Genomic DNA, 20,670 nt, shown 5'->3' on the forward strand with positions numbered 1-20,670 from the left:
GGCTTCTCCGAATGTTTACCCAAATTCACCTGAAATGTTTGCCACTGAGAAAACATAACATTTTAGTCTCATCTGGTTAAAAAATAGTTTTTTTCTGTAGCCATTTTGAGTCTTAAAAGACCAACATACATCTATTAAATATGTGTTTTTGTCTTTCCCATTTTGATGGGTGTCTAGAACTAATGGGCCTCTCTAATTAGAGCTAGAAGTCATATTTATAATTTTCTTCAGAAATATGTTATATAACATATTTATCATAACAAATATGTCATTGCAACTTAAATTTCTCAAGCTGTTCGACTCGTGTAAACTTTAGATATACAGCTTCCCCACGCTAATGTTTTAAAGCACTATCAATAAAACTGCATGTATTAAACTACATTTTTAACTTATCCTTTGTTCTTTTAACTTCCTTTTCCTCATTGTCAGTTTATTGAAACTCATCTGGACACAATTAATTCCTAAACTTTGTTTCCCTCCATAAAATTAATCCACATTCCTTCAGAAAGAAACGGCGCCGTTTTTACAGGCAGCGGCTGTAAAAAGTCATTTAAAACGCTCATAACACTCGTAACGTGAGTATTATGAGCTTTAATTAATTTAAAACGCTCATAACACTCGTAACGTGAGTATTATAAGCTTTAATTAATTTAAAACGCTCATAACACTCGTAACGTGAGTATTATGAGCTTTAATTAATTTAAAACGCTCATAACACTCGTAACGTGAGTATTATAAGCTTTAATTAATTTAAAACGCTCATAACACTCGTAACATGAGCTTTATGAGCGTCTTAAATGACACCCATTTAAAACACAACAGCCGATAAGTGAAAATAACTTTCTGGCTGTTTTAACCAAAAAATAGCCAGTAAGTTATTGGCTAATTTCTTGGTTAAGCCAATAGCCGTGAGATTTTGGATAAAAACAATAAACTTTTTTACTTCATCTCTTCAAAAGGTTGAGAGCGGCACAGAGTGAATCTCTGCTGGTGACACAATTTGTTCTTTCACTTTCCGTCTTTTAACTGTCGCAACCAAAACGCTCACATGCCAGACAATGAGTCCAGGAGGCAGTTCAGAGGTTAATCATCTTGAGTTAATGTTGTACTTTCTGCTGACTTCCAAAGTATTTCAGTAGTTTATGTTTCAGGTGAGTTTTTCTGCCGTAATCCAAGTCGGTCTGTTTTCAGCAGGATTTCATGTCTTCTGTTCTCAGAGCTTTAAATGTCCCCACAGTGATCTGTTCATAAAGGGCAGCAGGGGCAGCAGTACGGGTCACAGCCCAACAGGAAGCAGCAGAGATGCAGCGTGGATTTAATCTGAGCTGCAGATTGTGCATCCCTGGAGAGTAGTAGGAGAAAGTAGCAAAACTCAGCATGTTCTCCAGCAGCAGACTGAACAAAGACGCTCCCTGAAAAACTAAATGTACAGTGATAAAACACACAACTTGGTGTGTTTCATTAACATTAAACCATTTAACATTTAGTTTCTAATTAGATATGTTCAGATGTTTAGTTTTATAGCATCTTTGTCTGTTTTGTTGTGATGCTTCCTGCTTACTCTCTGAAGATCTGCAGGATATCCTCCAGTTTCATGTCCCTCCCTGCAGATTTGAACACACTTCCTGTCCTGACCCATTAGTGAAATTATAAAATAAAGGGTTTCTTTTGCACCGTTCAAACTGCAGGAGTTTTATTTTCTTCCAGCTGATTAGGGCAAGTTAGCACCACTTATCTGCTTCCTGTTTCTCCACAGCGACTTTCATCGAGCTCGGAGGAGCAGCTCGCTGGAGCGCTCTGCTGCGAAATAATCCACTGGTTTGGATCATTCTGGAAGGTGGATGTGGAGAAGCGTGTTGACTAATTTTAACATCCCTCTCATCAGTGAAACAGGTCAGTTTGGGTTTATGCTGCTACGTTTCTGGGTTTTTGTCCCGTTTCCACAGAAAGTGTGTTGGTTTAAAGAAAAATAAATGTTCTTTCCATCTTTTATTTGGTTTGACTGCAGCTAGTTTATCATTTTTATCCAGCTTTATTCTTTAGCAGTAAAACATGTTTCCTGATTTCACAGGAAACCAGAGACAGGAAGCCAAACCCATGTTGTTTTTTTTTATTTACTGGATCCGTTTTGCAGCTGAGACGGTTGAACCAACAGACTTTACGTTTTCTGGACAGAATTGGTTTTTAATTTCATTCAGCTGTCGTAAGTTATGTATTTATGGAGCCTGTCGCTGCTCCAGCTTCAGTTCAGAAGTGAAATATGTCATTTAACTTTATCATGCGCTGACAGGAAAAGACTGTTTTTCTGTCCTGTCCGTTTTTTTTCTCCACATTTCCTCTTCAAGATACAAACTCCACATGATTCTTTCATAATATCCATTAAAATGAATCCATACATTAAAATATGAGCCTTTGATGTAAAGGAAACAGGAAATACCAGAAACGTAACACAGTTTGTTGTCCATTAGCTTAAAAAATTACATTAAAATAGGACTTTCAAAAATAAAAATATATAGTTTTTGTTATTTTCCGACCTTATTGGGTACAAACTAGCTTTAAATTCCTGCATTACGTTTGGGAGCTCTAATTGTTTTAGCCTTGAATCAAATCTGCATTATTTTTAATTCTCACATTCTTTGTTGGAAAAACCATTTTGTCTTTATATTTCTGAGAATTGCAGACGTGTGTTCCTCAGTTTAACGCGCCGTCAACCGTTGAATCGCTTTAACTGCCATTTGTCTGAAAACGTGATAAGATCATTTACAGCTTCGCCTCCCGTCGGCCCTGAAAACCTTTACAATAAAAATATCCCACTTTTATTTATTCCCTCTGCATCTTATGAATCCACTTGTTAGAAATGTTGTTTTTGTTTAAGTCCTTCAGAACCTTTGGGTGGAAATTTACTTCCTGTTTGAAACTGTTTTCCACTTTCATTTAAAAATGTTTTTCTCAGTCTGTGTGTTGAAAATTCAGGGGTAAGTAAACTTATCTGAATTTGAATATTTAAGAATTTATGCATATTGTGCAAAAACACCAAATTACTCAGGATTTTTGGTCTAAAATCTGCCAAACTAGCTTACAAGTAACTTTTCAGCAACAGATTATGAGTGAAACTCTTGTCAATATTAAGGAACTTAAGGTAATTTTATTTATATAGCACATTTTCAGCAACAAGGCAATTCAAAGTGCTTAAAACAAATTCTCACATCTTTCTGAAAAGTTACTTGTAAGTTTTGTCTCGTTTCAAGTGTTTTGTGGGCCTCAGCAGGTTGGATTGTTGTTTTGCTCTCTTTGAATCACACGTTTTGACTCCTTTTACTTCAGAACGTTAATAATTACTCCAGAGCAGTTATTCATCCCTAATCTGCGTCCCCCGCAGTAATTTTTTCTTCCTTGCACATTCCTGTGACTGTTTTCGTTCCAGCTTTCTGCTCTTGTTTCTCTGCTCCCGTTTGAGCAGGATAACGCACATCAAGTCAATTTGTGCTACTAGACGGAGCAAAAATAGCACTTCCTGGAAATCCGACATTTAAGTTTGCAGAGAAAGAGTAAACGAGATTATTTATTTCCATAAAAGTGTCATAAGTAATGTTTTAATAAATGATGCTTCGTATCACAAGAGCTTAAAATGACGTGGAAATGGGCGGTATCTTTCGCTCTGGTAGTCATGGGAACGGAGGAAAGCTTGCAGAATAAACAAATCCCACCTATTTTTATGGACATGAACCTCAGATATTCTGTGTTTGTGATCTCATTTATCTGAGGCACAAGCTATAGACTATTGCCACCTTTCACCTGCAGTCTAAGGTCATTTTGATTGGAAGAACTAAGATTTGAGCTTTTATTGAATGCTTACAGGATTACACTGTAAGCATTCATATAATGGACCATTTTCTAAATACAGCATGAAGAGTTATTCATGTTCTGTTTATAGAAAAGTTTCGTATGCGTCAAAACATCCAACCGCCGCCGCCAGGTAGCTTAGTGGGTTTTGAAAAGTGGTGCAAATGGAAACAACTCAATATGCGTGTTCGCTTCGTCATAGAAAAACAAAGAAAAGAGCATTAAAATGAGGAGAGAGAAATAGAGAATAACAAAGAATAACTAGACACAAGAAATAAGCATAATAAACTAGAATCAATAGGACTAAAGTAGATCAGAAATCAGAAAGAGACAAAGGAACACAGAATCCTAACACATGAATGTTTCACATGTTTTATTAATGATTATCAACAAAATGCAGCTTTTTGACAAAATCACACAAAACTCCTAAATATTTGGGTTGTTATTAACCATCTTTAGTTCATTGCTGATAGATCAGATCAGATCAGATCAGATCAGATCAAATCAAATCAAATCAAATCAAATCAAATCAAATCAAATCAAATCAAATCAAATCAAATCAGATCAAATCAAATCAAATCAAATCAGATCAGATCAGATCAGATCAGATCAGATCAGATCAGAATAGAATAGAATAGAATAGAATAGAATAGAATAGAATAGAATAGAATAGAGCCGTGTCAGGCAGAGTGAAGCTTGCAGATTCACACAAACCTAAAATAATGTGCGTCATAACAAAAGCAAAACAGTTAAGTTATTAAATAAAACTCCGTTTCACTGACATGCATAAGTTAATGATTTGAAATCAACCAATCAGGATGATTTGGATAAATAAACAACATGAGCACACAGTAAAACTCTAATCTAGACTCTGAAGACTGTCTCTGTTTCTGTCTGATCCATCCTCACCTGCTCATATTTGTAGCTCAGCTAAAGCTGAGCAACCTTTAGCTGTTGAGGTTTGCGACAGAATATAAATAGATATAAAAAGACAGACTGTGACCTGAACATGAAACTGTTAAGTTTAGGTGTAAAGCAGCGACTTCCAAAGGGTTTTTCTACGTCTCTCTGCCTGATGCATCAGTCTACAGCTGCTCAGCAGCATTGCAGATGGGTTTTGTACATTTGTGTCAGAAGACCTTATTCATAACTTGGATCCATGTGGATCCTTCTCACCACAAATTACTATCATGGATTCTATTGTATAACCTTAAGAAATAGTACCTTGCAAAAGTAAATATACCCCTTGAACCTTGTGTGTTTTGTAGGGACACAGCATTTTCTTCAGGACGGTCAGTCAGATTGGTTTGAGTTAATGAGAAGATACAAATAGAATATATGAGATTTATTTTCTTAATACATAAAACATTTTTCTTAAAATAAGAAAATTTTACGCTATTTCAAGAAATTCAGTGTCAAGTAACATTTTCTTTACTTGAGATAATTTTTCTTAAAATAAGATAATATATCTTACTCGTATAAGTAAAATTGGCTTGTTTTAAGTAAAAATACACTAATTTTAAGATATTGTAGGTTTATCTTGGTTAGATATTTTTTCTTGTTTTAGAAAATCTTGACAAGATAAATTTTCTTGTTCTGTTGGCAGATAATTTTTCTTATTTTAAGAAAATTATACCCTATTTTTGTACTTTTTTTTCTTGTTTTTGAAAGGGGACTTTTTGCAGTGTAGATATTTTCCTTCTCAGTTCCTCCTTGTTTCATGATCTCAAAGCTCTGTTCCCCTTTATTTCAGGGTCGATTGCTGCTGGAGAAGGACGGGAACTTCACGAGGGGCTCAGCAGCAGAGCCCCTCATGAAGCGCTAACAGCCGGGAAATGGGAGCAGCACCGTCTGAACGCTAACGCCTCAGAGGAATGAAAACAAAACGGAGGTGTGAGCCGTCGCCTTGTGTTCGGTGTTGGTGTTGTTGTTGGGGTGTTGCCTTATTCACTTCCTTTCTGGGTCATTTCCTGGAACTGCATTTGATGTGATCAAAGTTTTGTAGACCATGCAAAAGCTCACAATTGTGTTGTGGACACAATGTTCTCATTCATCAAATAAGTACACTGTAAAACATTTGAAGGTTGTTTGAAAGTGAAAATCCACCTGCTGCCTTGAAAATGCAACTTAAGTCAACAAGCAAATTGTTTTGAACTTTAAGTTAATTTCACAACAAGTTGCTTTAAATGATTTTTTTAAGTTCTTATAGTTCATTAATCTTAAATAGTGAGTTTTAATGCTGCAGTTTAAACCAAATAATTATTTCGCAATACGCAAGAAAAGATTGTTGTTGTAGAGCCACATTTCTCCACTATTTTCACTCAATTATTTTACTTTAGAATCATTTAAACTCTTTTTACAAACTGCATGAACAAAATTTCTGATCTGGTCATAAACTTTATGAAACATTGCAATTAATTCTGCTCTAAAACGTTCAGTGTGAGCAGGACATTATCCTCCCAAACCGAGGATTTCATTAAAATGAACATTTTCCTTAACAACACAGGAGTCAGATCAAGGTGACGCATTTCCACGCCGCTAAGCATTCTGGGAAATTGCTCCCACTCCTGTCTTTTTCTTCTTTCAGTTTTTTAAATGTTACCTAAAAACTTTCATTTATTCAATTTGACTAAAATAATAAAAAGTTAACTTTCTACTGTAAGTTTATCTTTCACAAACTCACATTTAGGTTCAAAATCTAAAACTAGTTAAATTTATTTGACTTAAAGAGTTGAAGACAGCAGACACAACTAAATGCGACTCAAATGTTTTACAGCTTTCAGTGACCAAACATCATCTTCCCACCACGTCTTCTTCGTCATTTCCGCCAGTGGTAACGACTCGTTGTTCACTAATGACTCATTTCACATAAAAATAAAAAGGTTTCCATTCCAGTTTTGATAGTCATTTCGACGCAGCTGTAAATATCCTCATGATGGTGCAAATAAATTACTGCGTTAACATTAAACACATTTATTTTCGTAATTCCAGTTATCGATAGAAAAGCAGCTCATGTTTTCATTTTTGGGTGCTGCTGGTTTCAGTTCCATCCAGCGTTTAGATGTTTCTTGTTTTATGTGTCTCTGTTCTGTAAATGTTGGTTTATACTCCCATGTTATCCATCCATCCATCCATCCATCCATTTTCTTCCGCTTATCCGGGGTCGGGTCGTGGGGGCAGCAGCTTCAGAAGGGAGGCCCAGACTTCCCTCTCCCCAGCCACTTCTTCCAGCTCCTCCGGGGGAATCCCAAGGCGTTCCCAGGCCAGCCGAGAGACGTAATCCCTGCAGCGTGTCCTGGGTCTTCCCCGAGGCCTCCTCCCGGTGGGACGTGCCCGGAACACCTCACCTCCCATCTTAACGTTGGGCTATTTTCCGTTTGGCTTTTATTTAGTTCATCTCTCTGTTTATCCTCTTCAGCTCCCTGCGCCGTCGTCCTCCCAGCTGTTTTGCATCTCTCTGATTAGACTCACCTATTTCCAATGTCACTCTCCTCCATTCTTCAGTATTTCAGCTCCTTGTTTTCTACTGTTCACTGCTGACCTGCCTCCCTGTCCTGATCTCCTGTCTGTGAGTTTTTCCTAGCTGAACTCTTAGACATCATGTGATGGACGTTTTTTTGTTTCAACAGGTTTCGCTGCCTCTGCAGTAAAGCCGCGTTTATCTGTGTTTACAGTTCAAGTTAATCTCCCTCATGATGAAACACATGGCTGGTTACTCCTCATATCTGACGGCGCAGCAGGGTCTTATCCAAATGTAAAATTATAATGTTTATGATCTGAACCTGTTCCTCTGAAATAAACTGGAAGCATAAAAATGCTCCATTAAAACCAGTCCCATTAGGGCTGATGTAGTCTGGGGTTGACCAGGTAAGGTTTTAAACAGAAAATGGGTTCGAGTTATATAAAGGTTACCCAAACCACAAAATATCAGTATCATTGACCTGAATGACTTAACAGGAAATATGTCGTTTAATTCTACGTTAAAAGCTATCAGATGAAAGAAAATCCTGAAATATAGCATGTAGAATCTAATAAGGATACCAAAATAATAAAATAACTATTCTACCTTCAGTTGTTAAAAATGTTGTATCAAAGCTAGAAGAAATCTGACTTGACTTGAAATTGGGCCTCTGTCTCTTTAAGAAGCTCCTGCTTGTTCCAACACTGCCTTCAGCATCTCGTCACTATTCCTAAATAATGCAGTTTGCATCATTCCTGGGAGTGTTGAGAAATAGCTCACATACTGAACTCAGCAGATGCAAAGTTCCACCAGGTGTTTGCTAACTGCTGCTGCTGCTAGTCTGCAGGGGATGAGTGGGAGGTGAGCTGCTGCTGCTAGTCTGGAGGGGATGAGTGGGAGGTGAGCTGCTGCTGCTAGTCTGGAGGGGATGAGTGGGAGGTGAGCTGCTGCTGCTAGTCTGGAGGGGATGAGTGGGAGGTGAGCTGCTGCTGCTAGTCTGGAGGGGATGAGTGGGAGGTGAGCTGCTGCTGCTAGTCTGGAGGGGATGAGTGGGAGGTGAGCTGCTGCTGCTAGTCTGGAGGGGATGAGTGGGAGCTCAGCTGCTGCTGCTAGTCTGGAGGGGATGAGTGGGAGCTCAGCTGCTGCTGCTAGTCTGGAGGGGATGAGTGGGAGCTCAGCTGCTGCTGCTAGTCTGGAGGGGCTCAGTGGGAGGTGAGCTGCTGCTGCTAGTCTGGAGGGGATGAGTGGGAGGTGAGCTGCTGCTGCTAGTCTGGAGGGGATGAGCGGGAGGTGAGCTGCTGCTGCTAGTCTGGAGGGGATGAGCGGGAGGTGAGCTGCTGCTGCTAGTCTGGAGGGGATGAGCGGCACATAAATCAGCTTGTTAGGAATTGTTTTTTCCAAATTCGGAACATTTCAAAACTTCGTAAAATGGTGACTTATGGTGAGCTTGAGATGATTATTCATGCTTTTGTCTCATCTAGACTGGATTATTGTAACAGTCTGTTTACATGTCTTAATAAAAGGGAGTTAATGCGTCTGCAGGTAGTACAAAACTCTGCTGCACGCCTGCTCACCTGCACCCACAGGAGGGAACATATCACACCCAACCTCAAAAGCTTGCACTGGCTGCCTGTAACTTACAGGATGCACTATAAAATCCTGGTACTGACTTTCAGAGCTCTTCATGGACAGACGCCAGACTACATTAAGAACCTCATACAGCCTTATGTTTCAACTAGGAGCCTCAGGTTGTCGAATCTGAACTTGTTGACGGTTCCTCGGACCTTTCTTAAGACTCGTGGAGACAGATCTTTTAAAGCAGTGGCGCCTCGCCTATGGAATGAGCTACCTTGCACCATTCGATCTCTACATTGCATAGACACTTTCAGGAAACAACTTAAGACCCACTTTTTTAATTTTGCTTTTTAGTGTACTACTGTGTTTTATTGTTTGTATGTTGTTTTTAATTTGTTTTATTTTTTTTACTTTGTGCAGCACTTTGTGATCCTGGTCTGTGAAAAGTGCTATAGAAATAAAGCTTGCTTGCTTGCTTGCTTACTTACTTACTTACTTAGGTGAGCTGCTGCTGCTAGTCTGGAGGGGCTCAGTGGGAGGTGAGCTGCTGCTGCTAGTCTGGAGGGGCTCAGTGGGAGGTGAGCTGCTGCTGCTAGTCTGGAGGGGCTCAGTGGGAGGTGAGCTGCTGCTGCTAGTCTGGAGGGGCTCAGTGGGAGGTGAGCTGCTGCTGCTAGTCTGGAGGGGCTCAGTGGGAGCTCAGCTGCAGCTGCTGCTGCTAGTCTGCAGCAAACATTTAACTAAAATATCAACAGATATGTGTTTCTGTCTCTGCCTCCCTCTGACTCTCTGCAGCCTGTTGTTCCTGCACGGATTCATGGATTTACAACAGACACTACAGTGATGTACAGTGTCAGAATGTGAACTAAAGATAAAAGTATGTTTTTATTATAGAGAATGAGAATTTAAACAACTTAATTTTCAGATGTTTACATTATTATACATCTCAACTCTATTTACTGTGTAGCAAAAATTTCACAAATTTATTTTTAAACCTCTCCTAAGGTAAACCTACCTCACTTTTCTTATTGTCTGCTAAACATTACCCTTATAGTGTGGAAATAATGAAAAAAATATTGAAGCGTTGAAATAAATCAACCTGACATCAGTTCTCCTTTCTGGTTTTATTGAAATTAATATAAATTTTATATCTTCACACTCTGAAACTCCACCTGGCTCTCCTATGTCTTCCCTGACCTGCTGCTCTCATAATGAAATAGTTTAATTTATTTAAAAATTAAAACAGTTGATACATATTTCAATAAACTAAATGAAGACCTCACCAGAGCTTCTTCATAGAGACGTGCCGATCAGGTTTTTTCCTGCCGATACCGATCACCCATGAGGGCCGATGACCGATACCGATCACATAATTATTGTTATTATTATTATTTTTTATCATAAGCCCTATCGGTTACATTATGTGGAAAAAGGAACCATGAATTCACCTTAATTTAGACAAAAGCTTGTTTTTAATAACTTTTTCCAAGAAGAAAACTAAACAAAACAGGCATTGTGCAAATTGTCCTGCTATCAATAATACTATCTTTAACAGACTGAAAACATATGGAGGCTCTGAAGAGGCTAAATAATGCAAAGAGTCAAAATAAAACTTCTCAACATTACCAAAAAATTCAAGTATAAAACTTAACATTCAAAGTCAAATACAGGATCCATTACAATAAACAATCCTGAGTTACTGAATGAAAACTTCCTGTTAGCATGGCGGCTAGCTGGTTACTGCTAGTTCTGAGTGGCTGTTTCTGACTGAGCGGAGTAATTATGCAGAGCAGGGAGGAGATCGGTTATTTTTTAGAGATTATCTGTCTCATGTTAGGACAGCGAAAGTTTTAATATGTATGTAAAATGTATTTTTTAGGTTAGATGCTGCAGCTTTAAGCAGAGGTTCGGTGTGAGAGTCACTACCAGGTGGAGCAGAAGCGGCGCTCCGTCTGTGAAATATTACTACCTGTAGCGTAGCAGCGGTTCAACAGCGAGAGCAGAACCAGCGTCTTATATCGCAGCTCCAAGACTTAAATAATTTTACGGGTTATTTGTTTAGCTTTCTGACCGTCATGCTAATCCGGGTGAGTGTTTGTAGCTGTGCGCTGCTTTACCTGCTATCTGATCCTCCGTATGTCTTTTTTACTGCAGTGAGCCTCGATGTGGCCAAACTCCGTCAAGTATGGCATTGTTTTTATGTCGTATTAGCTTCGTTGTGTTGATGCATTTTGACCTGCTTCAATTTTCCACCGCAACACGCAAACTTCCCCATTCACTCAGTGCGTTATAGTTATAGTTCCACATCGCTTAGGATTTGTTGCTGCGCGTTTGCAGAGTGAAGGAAAGAGGAGACCAGCTGCACAGGCAGGCTGAGAAATTCGATGCAGGTGATCGGTATCAGCAACAAGAGACGATGATCGCCGATCACCGATCATGCACTTTTTCACGAAAATTGGCCCGATTATGATCGGTGACCGATCGATCGGCACACCTCCACTTCTTCACCTTTCTTCAACATCATTCTAGCACTGCTGTTCTTCTAAGTATCTAAATAATATAATATAATATAATATAATATAATATAATATAATATAATATAATATAATATAATATAATATAATATAATATAATATAATATAATATAAATACATATTAAGTGGTCAGTATGATCAGGTGTTGCTCACTTTAAGTAATAAAAAGGCTAATTTCGCTGATGTTTCAGTCTCATTCTATATCTTACTGTCTGCTGCTGCCTTTACTCTGAGCCGTTCAGAGGGGGGAGGGGGGGGGGGGGCAGGAAGCGCTCTGCTGAATGCGCTGTTACGCGTCTTCAAAATAAAAGCATGCGAGAGGAAGATTTTAAAATTATTCGCAACTGCGTGAAATTATTGGGAGGAGGTGGGGGGGGGGACGAATGTGACTCTCTCCAATATCGCCCCCCCCCCGCCTCCGCCCCCGTCCCCGCTTCCTACGCCTATGAGGCCGAGGATCTGAAGCTCGGTCCAAACTACTTTACCAACAGCACCATGATTCATATAGGCTACTAATTTTGTTCTCTGTTCAGAGGTGCGTATGATTACATTTACTTGAGTATCTTTTTTTTTTTGGTGGGGGGGGGGGGCATTTTATTTTTGAAACTTTTGAGATATATTTTTAGATTTCTGCAATGTATGAGCTGATGTTTATGTGAATCTGAGTGTAATTACTCAGCATTTTTTCATGGTTTACATCACATGTGTCAAACTCAAGTCCCGTGGGCCACATGTGATCCGCCATGTCATTTTGTGTGCCCCCCCAGCGTTTTACTGGCCTGTGATTGACTTAAAATATGTTTTGAGCACAAATTGACTACAAACTACATCTCCCATAATGCATTCCGATTGTTAGCAGCCAACATTACGGCTTCTCGCCCCTAGAGAGCAGCAGAGTCGCCTCAAGCTGCTTATTGATTTTCCCAGCGAATAAAACATCGCCAAGCTAACGTCAATGCGGCCAAGAAAAGAAACATCGATTTACAGGTAAGACTGTGAATGAAGATGTGTGAGTTGGTGTCAGGGCGGCAGGTGGCGCTAGACTTTTTTTTGTTATCCGTCATCTTGACCTACAACATAAAAAATTGGTCATGTACTATTTTTATCCGTGAAATTACAATCATATTAACATCGCGGCTATTTAGCCGCATTTTATGCGGTTCAGCTAATATTCACCGTGAATCCAGATCCCAGAACAAATTAAGCAGATAAATAAATGCATCTACATTTTTCTCCGTAGTGACAAAAACCGCTGACTGAGGCCCCAATAACTTTTAATAAATTAAATTAAGCGACTTCACTTAAATTAGCATCACTTCACCCGCGGGGGTCTGAACGCAGCGGGTGATTTTTCTGCAGAAAAATCTGCGCTAATTCATCAGTCGGTTGGATCTGTCTGATCCAAACAGATCAGCTGAACTCTGAGTGTTTTACCCTGCGCTTTTACAGGGATTTTTTCTTCTTCTTCTTCTTCTTTTTCTTCTTTTGCTGTTTTCGCTTCTCCGAAACGGACAGATGTTACGTCTGCAGCTCCCCCAGGACGCCGCTCTCCTGCGTACCGGACACCCAGAAGGCTCCGTTTGTTAAATCCGCTGGATGAGTTACTGCCAGCGGTTTTTCATTCTAGAGCTGTTGTCTTGCAGCACGAAGGTTCTGGGTTCGATTCCCGGTCTTTCTGCATGGAGTCTCCATGTTCTCCCTGTGCATGGTGGGTTTTCTCCAGGTACTCCGGTTTCCTCCCACAGTCCAAAAACATGACTGTCAGGTTAATTGGCCTCTCCAAATTGCCCCTAGGTGTGAGTGTGTGTGTGCATGGGTGTGTGTCTCTGTGTTGCCCTACGACAGACTGGCGACCTGTCCAGGTGACCCCGCCTCTCGCCCGGAACGCCAGCTGGAGAGGCAGCAGCACCTCCTGACCCCACTGAGGGTCAAGGGTGAAAGAAAATGGATGGATGGGTTTTTAATTCTGCGCAGCGGCGTAACCGCTTCCGCAGTGGTTGAACGGCGGGCTGCGCCTGTTACAGTCTAATTAACTTCTGCGTCATCATTTATTTCCTCAAGATAAACTCAAATGGATCAACACAACGTTGCATTGCTCTTCAACTCGCTGTCAGCTCCCGGTCGGAAAGACGCGTTTAGTTCAGAGTCCATGAGATGATATTCAGAAAGGATTTTTTAAATTAATTGCTTTCAGTTGCCTCTGAGATTAAATCTTTGCGTAAAGTCTGTAATGTCTGCCCATGTGAACCAGTCAAGGATGTTAATTAGAACCTGTCAAATAACCGACGGGCTTTAAATTTTCTGGTCGTTTAAAAAAATAACCGGTCAAACACGGAAAATATTCGGTTAAGGCGACCTCAGTGTCGGGGAGGCCAGGCAAACATCACATAATTGTTTTGTTGTTATGTGAAATACATGTTAGTTGTGCAATAACAAAAAAAAAGTTTTGTGAATGAAGTTGAGTGTTTACATCAAAACTTGTTTTTATTATTTGTTTCCTTACACCGATTTAAATATTGTAATTTTTAAACTGAGCAGTAATTTTACATCCATGCAAACTCAAGATGTAATATTTAAAACGTCAGTGCATAAAATCAGTTATTTAAAAATATGAGGTGTTGTTTAATTTATTTGTAACATTGTATTTTCATACATTCATGCCGGGGCTGTTTTCCAGAGCTGCAACCTTAGATGCGTTCCTTCTCTAACACACCTGGATCATTGACTCATTATAAGTTGCCCCCCACCTTCTTCAAATCAGACAAAATTGGTGTCAAACGTTTGTGCAGCAAAAATTTTTGTTTGTGCCGCTATCATTTTAAAGATATAAAGAAATGTTTCTAGAGGTCATCTAAGGTCAACCACCCACCCACCTTCTTCAAACCAGACAAAATGGGTGTCAATCAACTCGGCTATGTTTGTGCTGGTTTGTGCAGCAAAAAGTTTTGTTTGTGCTGTTTTGGCTTTGAAGATATTAATGAAAGTGTAAAGGTCAAAAGGTCAACCAGCCCCTCAACTTTTATGAAATGCAACTTTCTTTATATCTTTAAAATGATAGCGGCACAAACGAACATTTTTGCTGCACAAACGCAGCACAAACGTTTGACAACTTCACTCAGGTTCCTGACCTGTACCGTCTCTGTGGCCCGTTGAGGGAGGCCAATATGCTGAAGTGGCCCTCAGTGAAACTGAGTTTGACACCCCCGGTTTACATCATTATTGTAAACCGTCATCTATTTACAGATGACATGGGTATTTTGTTTAAAAGGCTACATAAATGTTCATGTATTTATATTAAATGGCAGGTGTCATGAAAAATCAACTCTTCTTCTGTTAAAATGTTCTTCCCTCATCAAAAACAAACCTGGAGTGTTGCCTTCATTCATCCTTTAATCTCCATGGCAACCATTCAGATGTGAAAAACGCCTGGCTGGGCCTAGCCCCGCCCTCATGGCGCAGCTCCTCCCCCACTCTGCTCCTTCAGACTAGCCAGCAGCAATTAGCAAACACCTGGTGGATCTGCTGAGCTCATTATAGGAGCTGCTGCTCAGTTCAAAGCTGGTAAAAACATTGTTAAAGGGTTAATAGGATGACTTCCTGAAGGCAGAGTTTCAGAAAGAGCAGGAGCTTCTTAAAGAGACAGAAGCCCAATTTCAAAGTGTTAAATTACAAAGGAAAATTTCCTTTTAATATTCTATATCCTGCATTTTAAAGAACTGAAGGGCCTGAGTCATTTCTCCTTAAATGGCTTCTCTTTTCAGCATCGCTCTGCATATCTTCTCTGCTTGAAACAAAACTTCTGCATATTATTGCAGAAGTTTAAGTGACAACAAGCAGAAATTATTTATTTAAAAATGTTGAAATATAAAATGGTAATAAAATGATGAGCCCAGAGTGGCTTCCTCAGACTTTACCGAGCGTTTTCTCAGCACAGGGGAAGGGCTACACCAGTGGAGCCCAAAGTGGGTCCTGGAGGCCCGACTTCCTGCATGTTTTGGTTCTCTCCCTGGTTTAACGCTCCTGGATCAAGTAATGGCTCGATAGAAGCCCTAAGAGGAATATTGACAAGCTGAAAAGGTTGTTACTACAACCAGAGAAAGAACTAAAACGTACAGGACCCACTTTGGGCACCCCTGGGCTACACTGTTGCACCTTGAGCTGAGAGATGATACGGTACTTTCTGTTCCCTAGGTTGGCTTTCTGAAGCAGAACGGACTCAATATCTCAGCAATGGGTTTCCAGCAACCTTGCCTGCGAAAGCGGAAACAGCTGGTGAACCTCATCCTCCTGTTGGTTGCTGTGTTGATAACAATCAAGATGGCGGAAAGGTGAGCGGCGCCACTTCTCTGATCCAACTGGAATCATTCTGAGGATTGTTTCAGCACCGTCACTGTTGAACACAAAGCAAGTTTTTATTAAAACGCTGAGCGTGCGACGGGAAACTTTCACGCTACTCCATGAGTGGCTGACATTGTTCACTGGGTTTCATCATTGTTCCCTTTTTCTCAAATTCAGAAAACGGTTCAATTCGCCGAGTTTGTGCACAGAGAAATAAATCTGTCCTGCTTTCAGTGAGGATAATTTCAGTTTAAATATGCACACATACAGTGCTTTAAATATCTCCAGAGGTCACCAAAGGTCAACCAGCCCCCACATTTAAAAATCCAACACACTGATTGACACCAAAGTTGGAGTCAATCAACTCTGCTACATTTCAGCAGCACATATTTTGGTTTGTGCGACATCCAAAATGGCGGACATGTAACTGCGACATCCAAAATGGCAGACATGTAACTGCGACATCCAAAATGGCAGACATGTAACTGCGACATCCAAAATGGCAGACATGTAACTGCGACATCCAAAATGGCGGACATGTAACTGCGACATCCAAAATGGCAGACATGTAACTGCGACATCCAAAATGGCAGACATGTAACTGCGACATCCAAAATGGCGGACATGTAACTGCGACATCCAAAATGGCAGACATGTAACTGCGACATCCAAAATGGCAGACATGTAACTGCGACATCCAAAATGGCAGACATGTAACTGCGACATCCAAAATGGCGGACATGTAACTGCGACATCCAAAATGGCAGACATGTAACTGCGACATCCAAAATGGCAGACATGTAACTGCGACATCCAAAATGGCGGACATGTAACTGCGACATCCAAAATGGCAGACATGTAACTGCGACATCCAAAATGGCGGACATGTAACTGCGACATCCAAAATGGCGGACATGTTGCTCATTTATCACTTGTTCGGCTTACATTGGTGGCACAACTACAACATGCAATCGGTTGTTCAGTATTTTTGCTCTCTGTCATTTCATCAAATATTTGGCTGCTCAAATGTGTTATGACTTGTTCAATACAAAGCAAAATGTAATAGTTTTAAGATATTTTACAGTAGAATAAAACAAAAATAATTTAAATACTTTGCATTTGAAAACTGGCTTTTTTTGCAGCAGACACAACTTACTCTGCGAATATTTCCATATTTCCGCCTTTTAGTCCCAAACATCTGGTGCAGTGATGGATTGTGGGTTTTAAACTTCACCGTAGACCTAAATAATGACCAAACATCTCTACTATGGTGCCCTTTGTCCAGAGATTTAACTAATGATATATGGCAAAAGTCAACACTCAACTCCTCACAGTCCCATCACCGCTTTCTTCTGACAGAGAAAGAAATGACCGTAACCAGTTTACCTTCTTAACTCTGAAAACGTTGGTTAAAATGACTTCACTCAGACTCATTTTCCTTTTGATTTGCCGCTTGGGGGCAGATACTATATAAAGGAGGTGAGCTGGATACCCAACCCAACTGGAGAACTGGGCATCACAGCAAAACAACTACAGTCCTTGATGCAGAATATTGCACATGAAGGTAAGTTACTCACTGCTCTGTTAAACTTCAGTCAACAGTTTACAGAATGATTGTTTTTTTCCTTGTGCAGCTCCAAGAAAAGGTGAAACTTCATTTATTAGAGTCAACATGACGAAGACGCTGCTGGTATCGGCTTACCTAGAACACCGCACAAACCCACCGCAGGCGAGTAACGGCTTTTAGTATTCCCTATGTTCATTAAGGAATATTCTGTCCAGTCCGCCTTAAATCACTGTCAATCTACCTTAAATTACTATGGTCCACCTTAAATTACTGTCCAGTCCACCTTACTGTCCAGTCCACCTTAAATTACTATGGTCCACTTTAAATCACAGTCCAGTCCACCTTAAATTACTATGGTCCACCTTAAATTACTGTCCTGTCCACCTTAAATTACTATGGTCCACCTTAAATTACTATGGTGACCTTAAATTACTATGGTCCACCTTAAATTACTGTCCAGTCCACCTTAAATTACTATGGTCCACTTTAAATTACTGTCCAGTCCACCTTAAATTACTATGGTCCACCTTAAATTACTGTCCAGTCCACCTTAAATTACTATGGTCCACCTTAAATTACTGTCCAGTCCACCTTAAATTACTATGGTCCACCTTAAATTACTGTCCAGTCCACCTTAAATTACTATGGTCCACCTTAAATTACTGTCCTGTCCACCTTAAATTACCCTAGTCCACCTTAAATTACTGTCCAGTCCACCTTAAATTACTATGGTGACCTTAAATTACTATGGTCCACCTTAAATTACTGTCCAGTCCACCTTAAATTACTATGGTCCACCTTAAATTACTGTCCAGTCCACCTTAAATCACTCTGCCAAGCTACCATTTCCTAAGTCACGATCGTTTCTGTATTTCTTTTCCGCAATTGAAAGTAAAGTTGTTTTTTAGACGCTTTAGTTAAGATGTTCAAGAAAAGTTTAACAACACAGATTTATTTAAAATTACAATATTTTGTGTCAATTAATCCAGTTTATTTATGTGGCACATTTCATCAACAAGTGTTTTACATCACAAAAACACAAAAATAAAGTCATAAAAACACCTCAAATATGGCGCCGGTCAATGTTCCATTTGTAATGTTTCAAAAGCAGACCGGCAGGTTTAGCCTGGATTTAAAGCAACTCGGTGTTTCAGCTGTTTTGCAGTTTTCTGAAAGTTTGTTCCAGATTTGCGGTGCATAGAAGCTGAATGCTGCTTCTCCAAGTCTGGTTCTGGTTGCAGAGCAGAACCAGAACCAGGAGGCCTGAAAGGGCTGTGGCGACCCAGAAAGTTGGAGGGAAGATGAGAAAAAAAATAAACATTTTTAATTTGACATTTTTCATCATGTTTTTATATAAAGTTTAATTTAAAATAATTTCTTTAAATGTTATTTCAGGTGATCATTTGCTTTGCTCCTCAAGCTAGCGTAGCGTAGCAATCAAGAAAAAGACCAAAAGAAACTGCAAATAAATATAATTTAATGTGATTAAAATAAAATATTACATATTTTCTTACAATCAAAAGACTAGATTGAGATTTTAAAAACGCATTAACCGGTAATAAAGTCACATATCTGACAGTCAGATGTATATATTTATATAAATGAGAAGGTATCGGGTTAGCATCTATGCTAAGTAACTGTAATAATTACCGATTGGTGAATAAAACCAGCGCATCTCTTCCTGTCTGCTCAGGTCCGGGTCATCGCAGTGGTGCTGCGTGAAGAGACGGTCAGCTACCGCTGCGTCTTACTCTGCCGCAACAACAAGAACTACGTCTCAGACGGCATCCTGCAGATCCACAGCGACCACTTCGGCTTCCGCTACGGCACCGCCGACATCATGTGTCTCATACCGTCAACCTGCGACACGCCGTCGCACGTCGCCGTGGCCTCCGCGGCATTTAAAGGTACAGTACAGATTCCAGCCATGCGGGCGGGAAGAGCAGCCGAAACGTTCTCGAGTAAGAGCAGCAATATTTCAATACGTTTTCACGCCATCAAACATTTAGTTTTATACTTGCTAATAGCAACAATGAACAGGAATCAAAACTCCTGCTGGTTTATAAACTATAGAGTTCTTATTCTTATTAATAGTCATCGATGACAAACTTTAGATCTAGAGAAACTCAAATTAGTCTAAATTGTGTCGTACTTTTGTCTTTTCGTCGTTGTTGTTGTTACCGTTTTATCTTTCTTTTGTATTGTTTGTATTTCTTTCTGATTCACGTAAAGCACTTTGATCTGCCTTGTTCCTGAAAATTATCTTACTTTGAAAAGTAGCAGTCCAAGAAATCACTCAGGAAAAAATATATTTGATCAAAAGGCAACTGAATTATTGAATAACTCAATAATTCATTGGTATAGATTGAAAATAAAAGCACAGCGCAGTAAAAAAAATACTCATAAAAGTATTTTTTTAAAAGTTGCTGCAGTAACTGAGTACCTGACTGCAAACAGCTGCAAGTTGCCATGGCAACAGGAGAGTTTAGGAAATCAGATCAGTTATTGATTTATTTATCATTTCAGATTGTTTAATTTTCCTTTGGGATCAATGAAGTAATTCTGAATTGGAGTTTGAATCTATGAAACAAGCAGCGTTTTATTTTATGTTCTTGCACAAATTATTCAAATATTTCGTTGAACTTGATGAATAGAAATATCCTCAGTTGCCACGCAGTGGCAAAGGTAAATGATCCAGACTGGGGTAGAAATAAAAAAAAGAAAAAGAGACAAATTAACAACATGAGAAAATAATATTAAATATTGTTTACTCAGATTAAAAGGAAATGTTAAGGATGTAAACGGTTAGATTTTTTTATCCTGGTTGTGACGCTGCTGGGAGGAAGGATCTGTGATTACGCTCCTTTGTGCGTCCAGGATGCAGCAGTCTGTCACTGAAGGAGCTCCATAGATCTGCAACATGCACGGGGTTGGAGTGTAAAAATAGGATATCTCAAAATGTACGTCTATTGTTTTCTCTCAGAGAAACGTCGGCCTAAATTTTTGGAGGTGAAGAACAAAAACAAAAAGACGGAATCCTTTAATCACACCTTCACCGTCTGTCTGTCCACCATGTTCGATTTCAACAATGTGCTGCAGGTAAGTCCAGTTCTCCTGCTTGTTAGCACGATGCTGCGTTTACAGATCAGTAAACAGACAGACCGTCTAAATAAGACGCACTGTCTCTTTAAGAAGCTCTACCTGATCAATGTTTCTCCATGGTGCCGTTTACAGCCGTTCTCAGGGGAGCTTTAGTTTGTACAATGAGACGTTCAGTTCCACCAGATGTTTGCTAACTTCCTGTCTGGAGGAGCTGTGTGAGAGAAAGCCCAGGGGGGGAGGGGCTTCATTTTATC

At 39.8% G+C, this 20,670-nt stretch overlaps 1 protein-coding gene across 1 annotated transcript in view; it reads left to right on the forward strand.

Annotated features, from left to right (window-relative positions):
• The first annotated feature begins 6,650 nt into the window (after positions 1–6,650).
• Positions 6,651–20,670, forward strand: part of LOC103475232 (uncharacterized) — a 19,103-nt gene continuing 5,083 nt past the window's right edge. The window contains exons 1-7 of the mRNA XM_008426697.2: positions 6,651–6,676; positions 7,348–7,411; positions 15,601–15,737; positions 17,211–17,311; positions 17,382–17,476; positions 19,008–19,275; positions 20,298–20,413. Of these exons, the coding sequence (XP_008424919.2) occupies positions 15,640–15,737; positions 17,211–17,311; positions 17,382–17,476; positions 19,008–19,275; positions 20,298–20,413 (678 nt within the window). The 5' untranslated portion in view covers positions 6,651–6,676; positions 7,348–7,411; positions 15,601–15,639. The remainder of the gene's footprint in view (positions 6,677–7,347; positions 7,412–15,600; positions 15,738–17,210; positions 17,312–17,381; positions 17,477–19,007; positions 19,276–20,297; positions 20,414–20,670) is intronic.

This window comes from Poecilia reticulata, chromosome 13 (assembly GCF_904066995.2).
Source record: "Poecilia reticulata chromosome 13, P_reticulata-male-v2, whole genome shotgun sequence".
Taxonomy (NCBI): domain Eukaryota; kingdom Metazoa; phylum Chordata; class Actinopteri; order Cyprinodontiformes; family Poeciliidae; genus Poecilia; species Poecilia reticulata.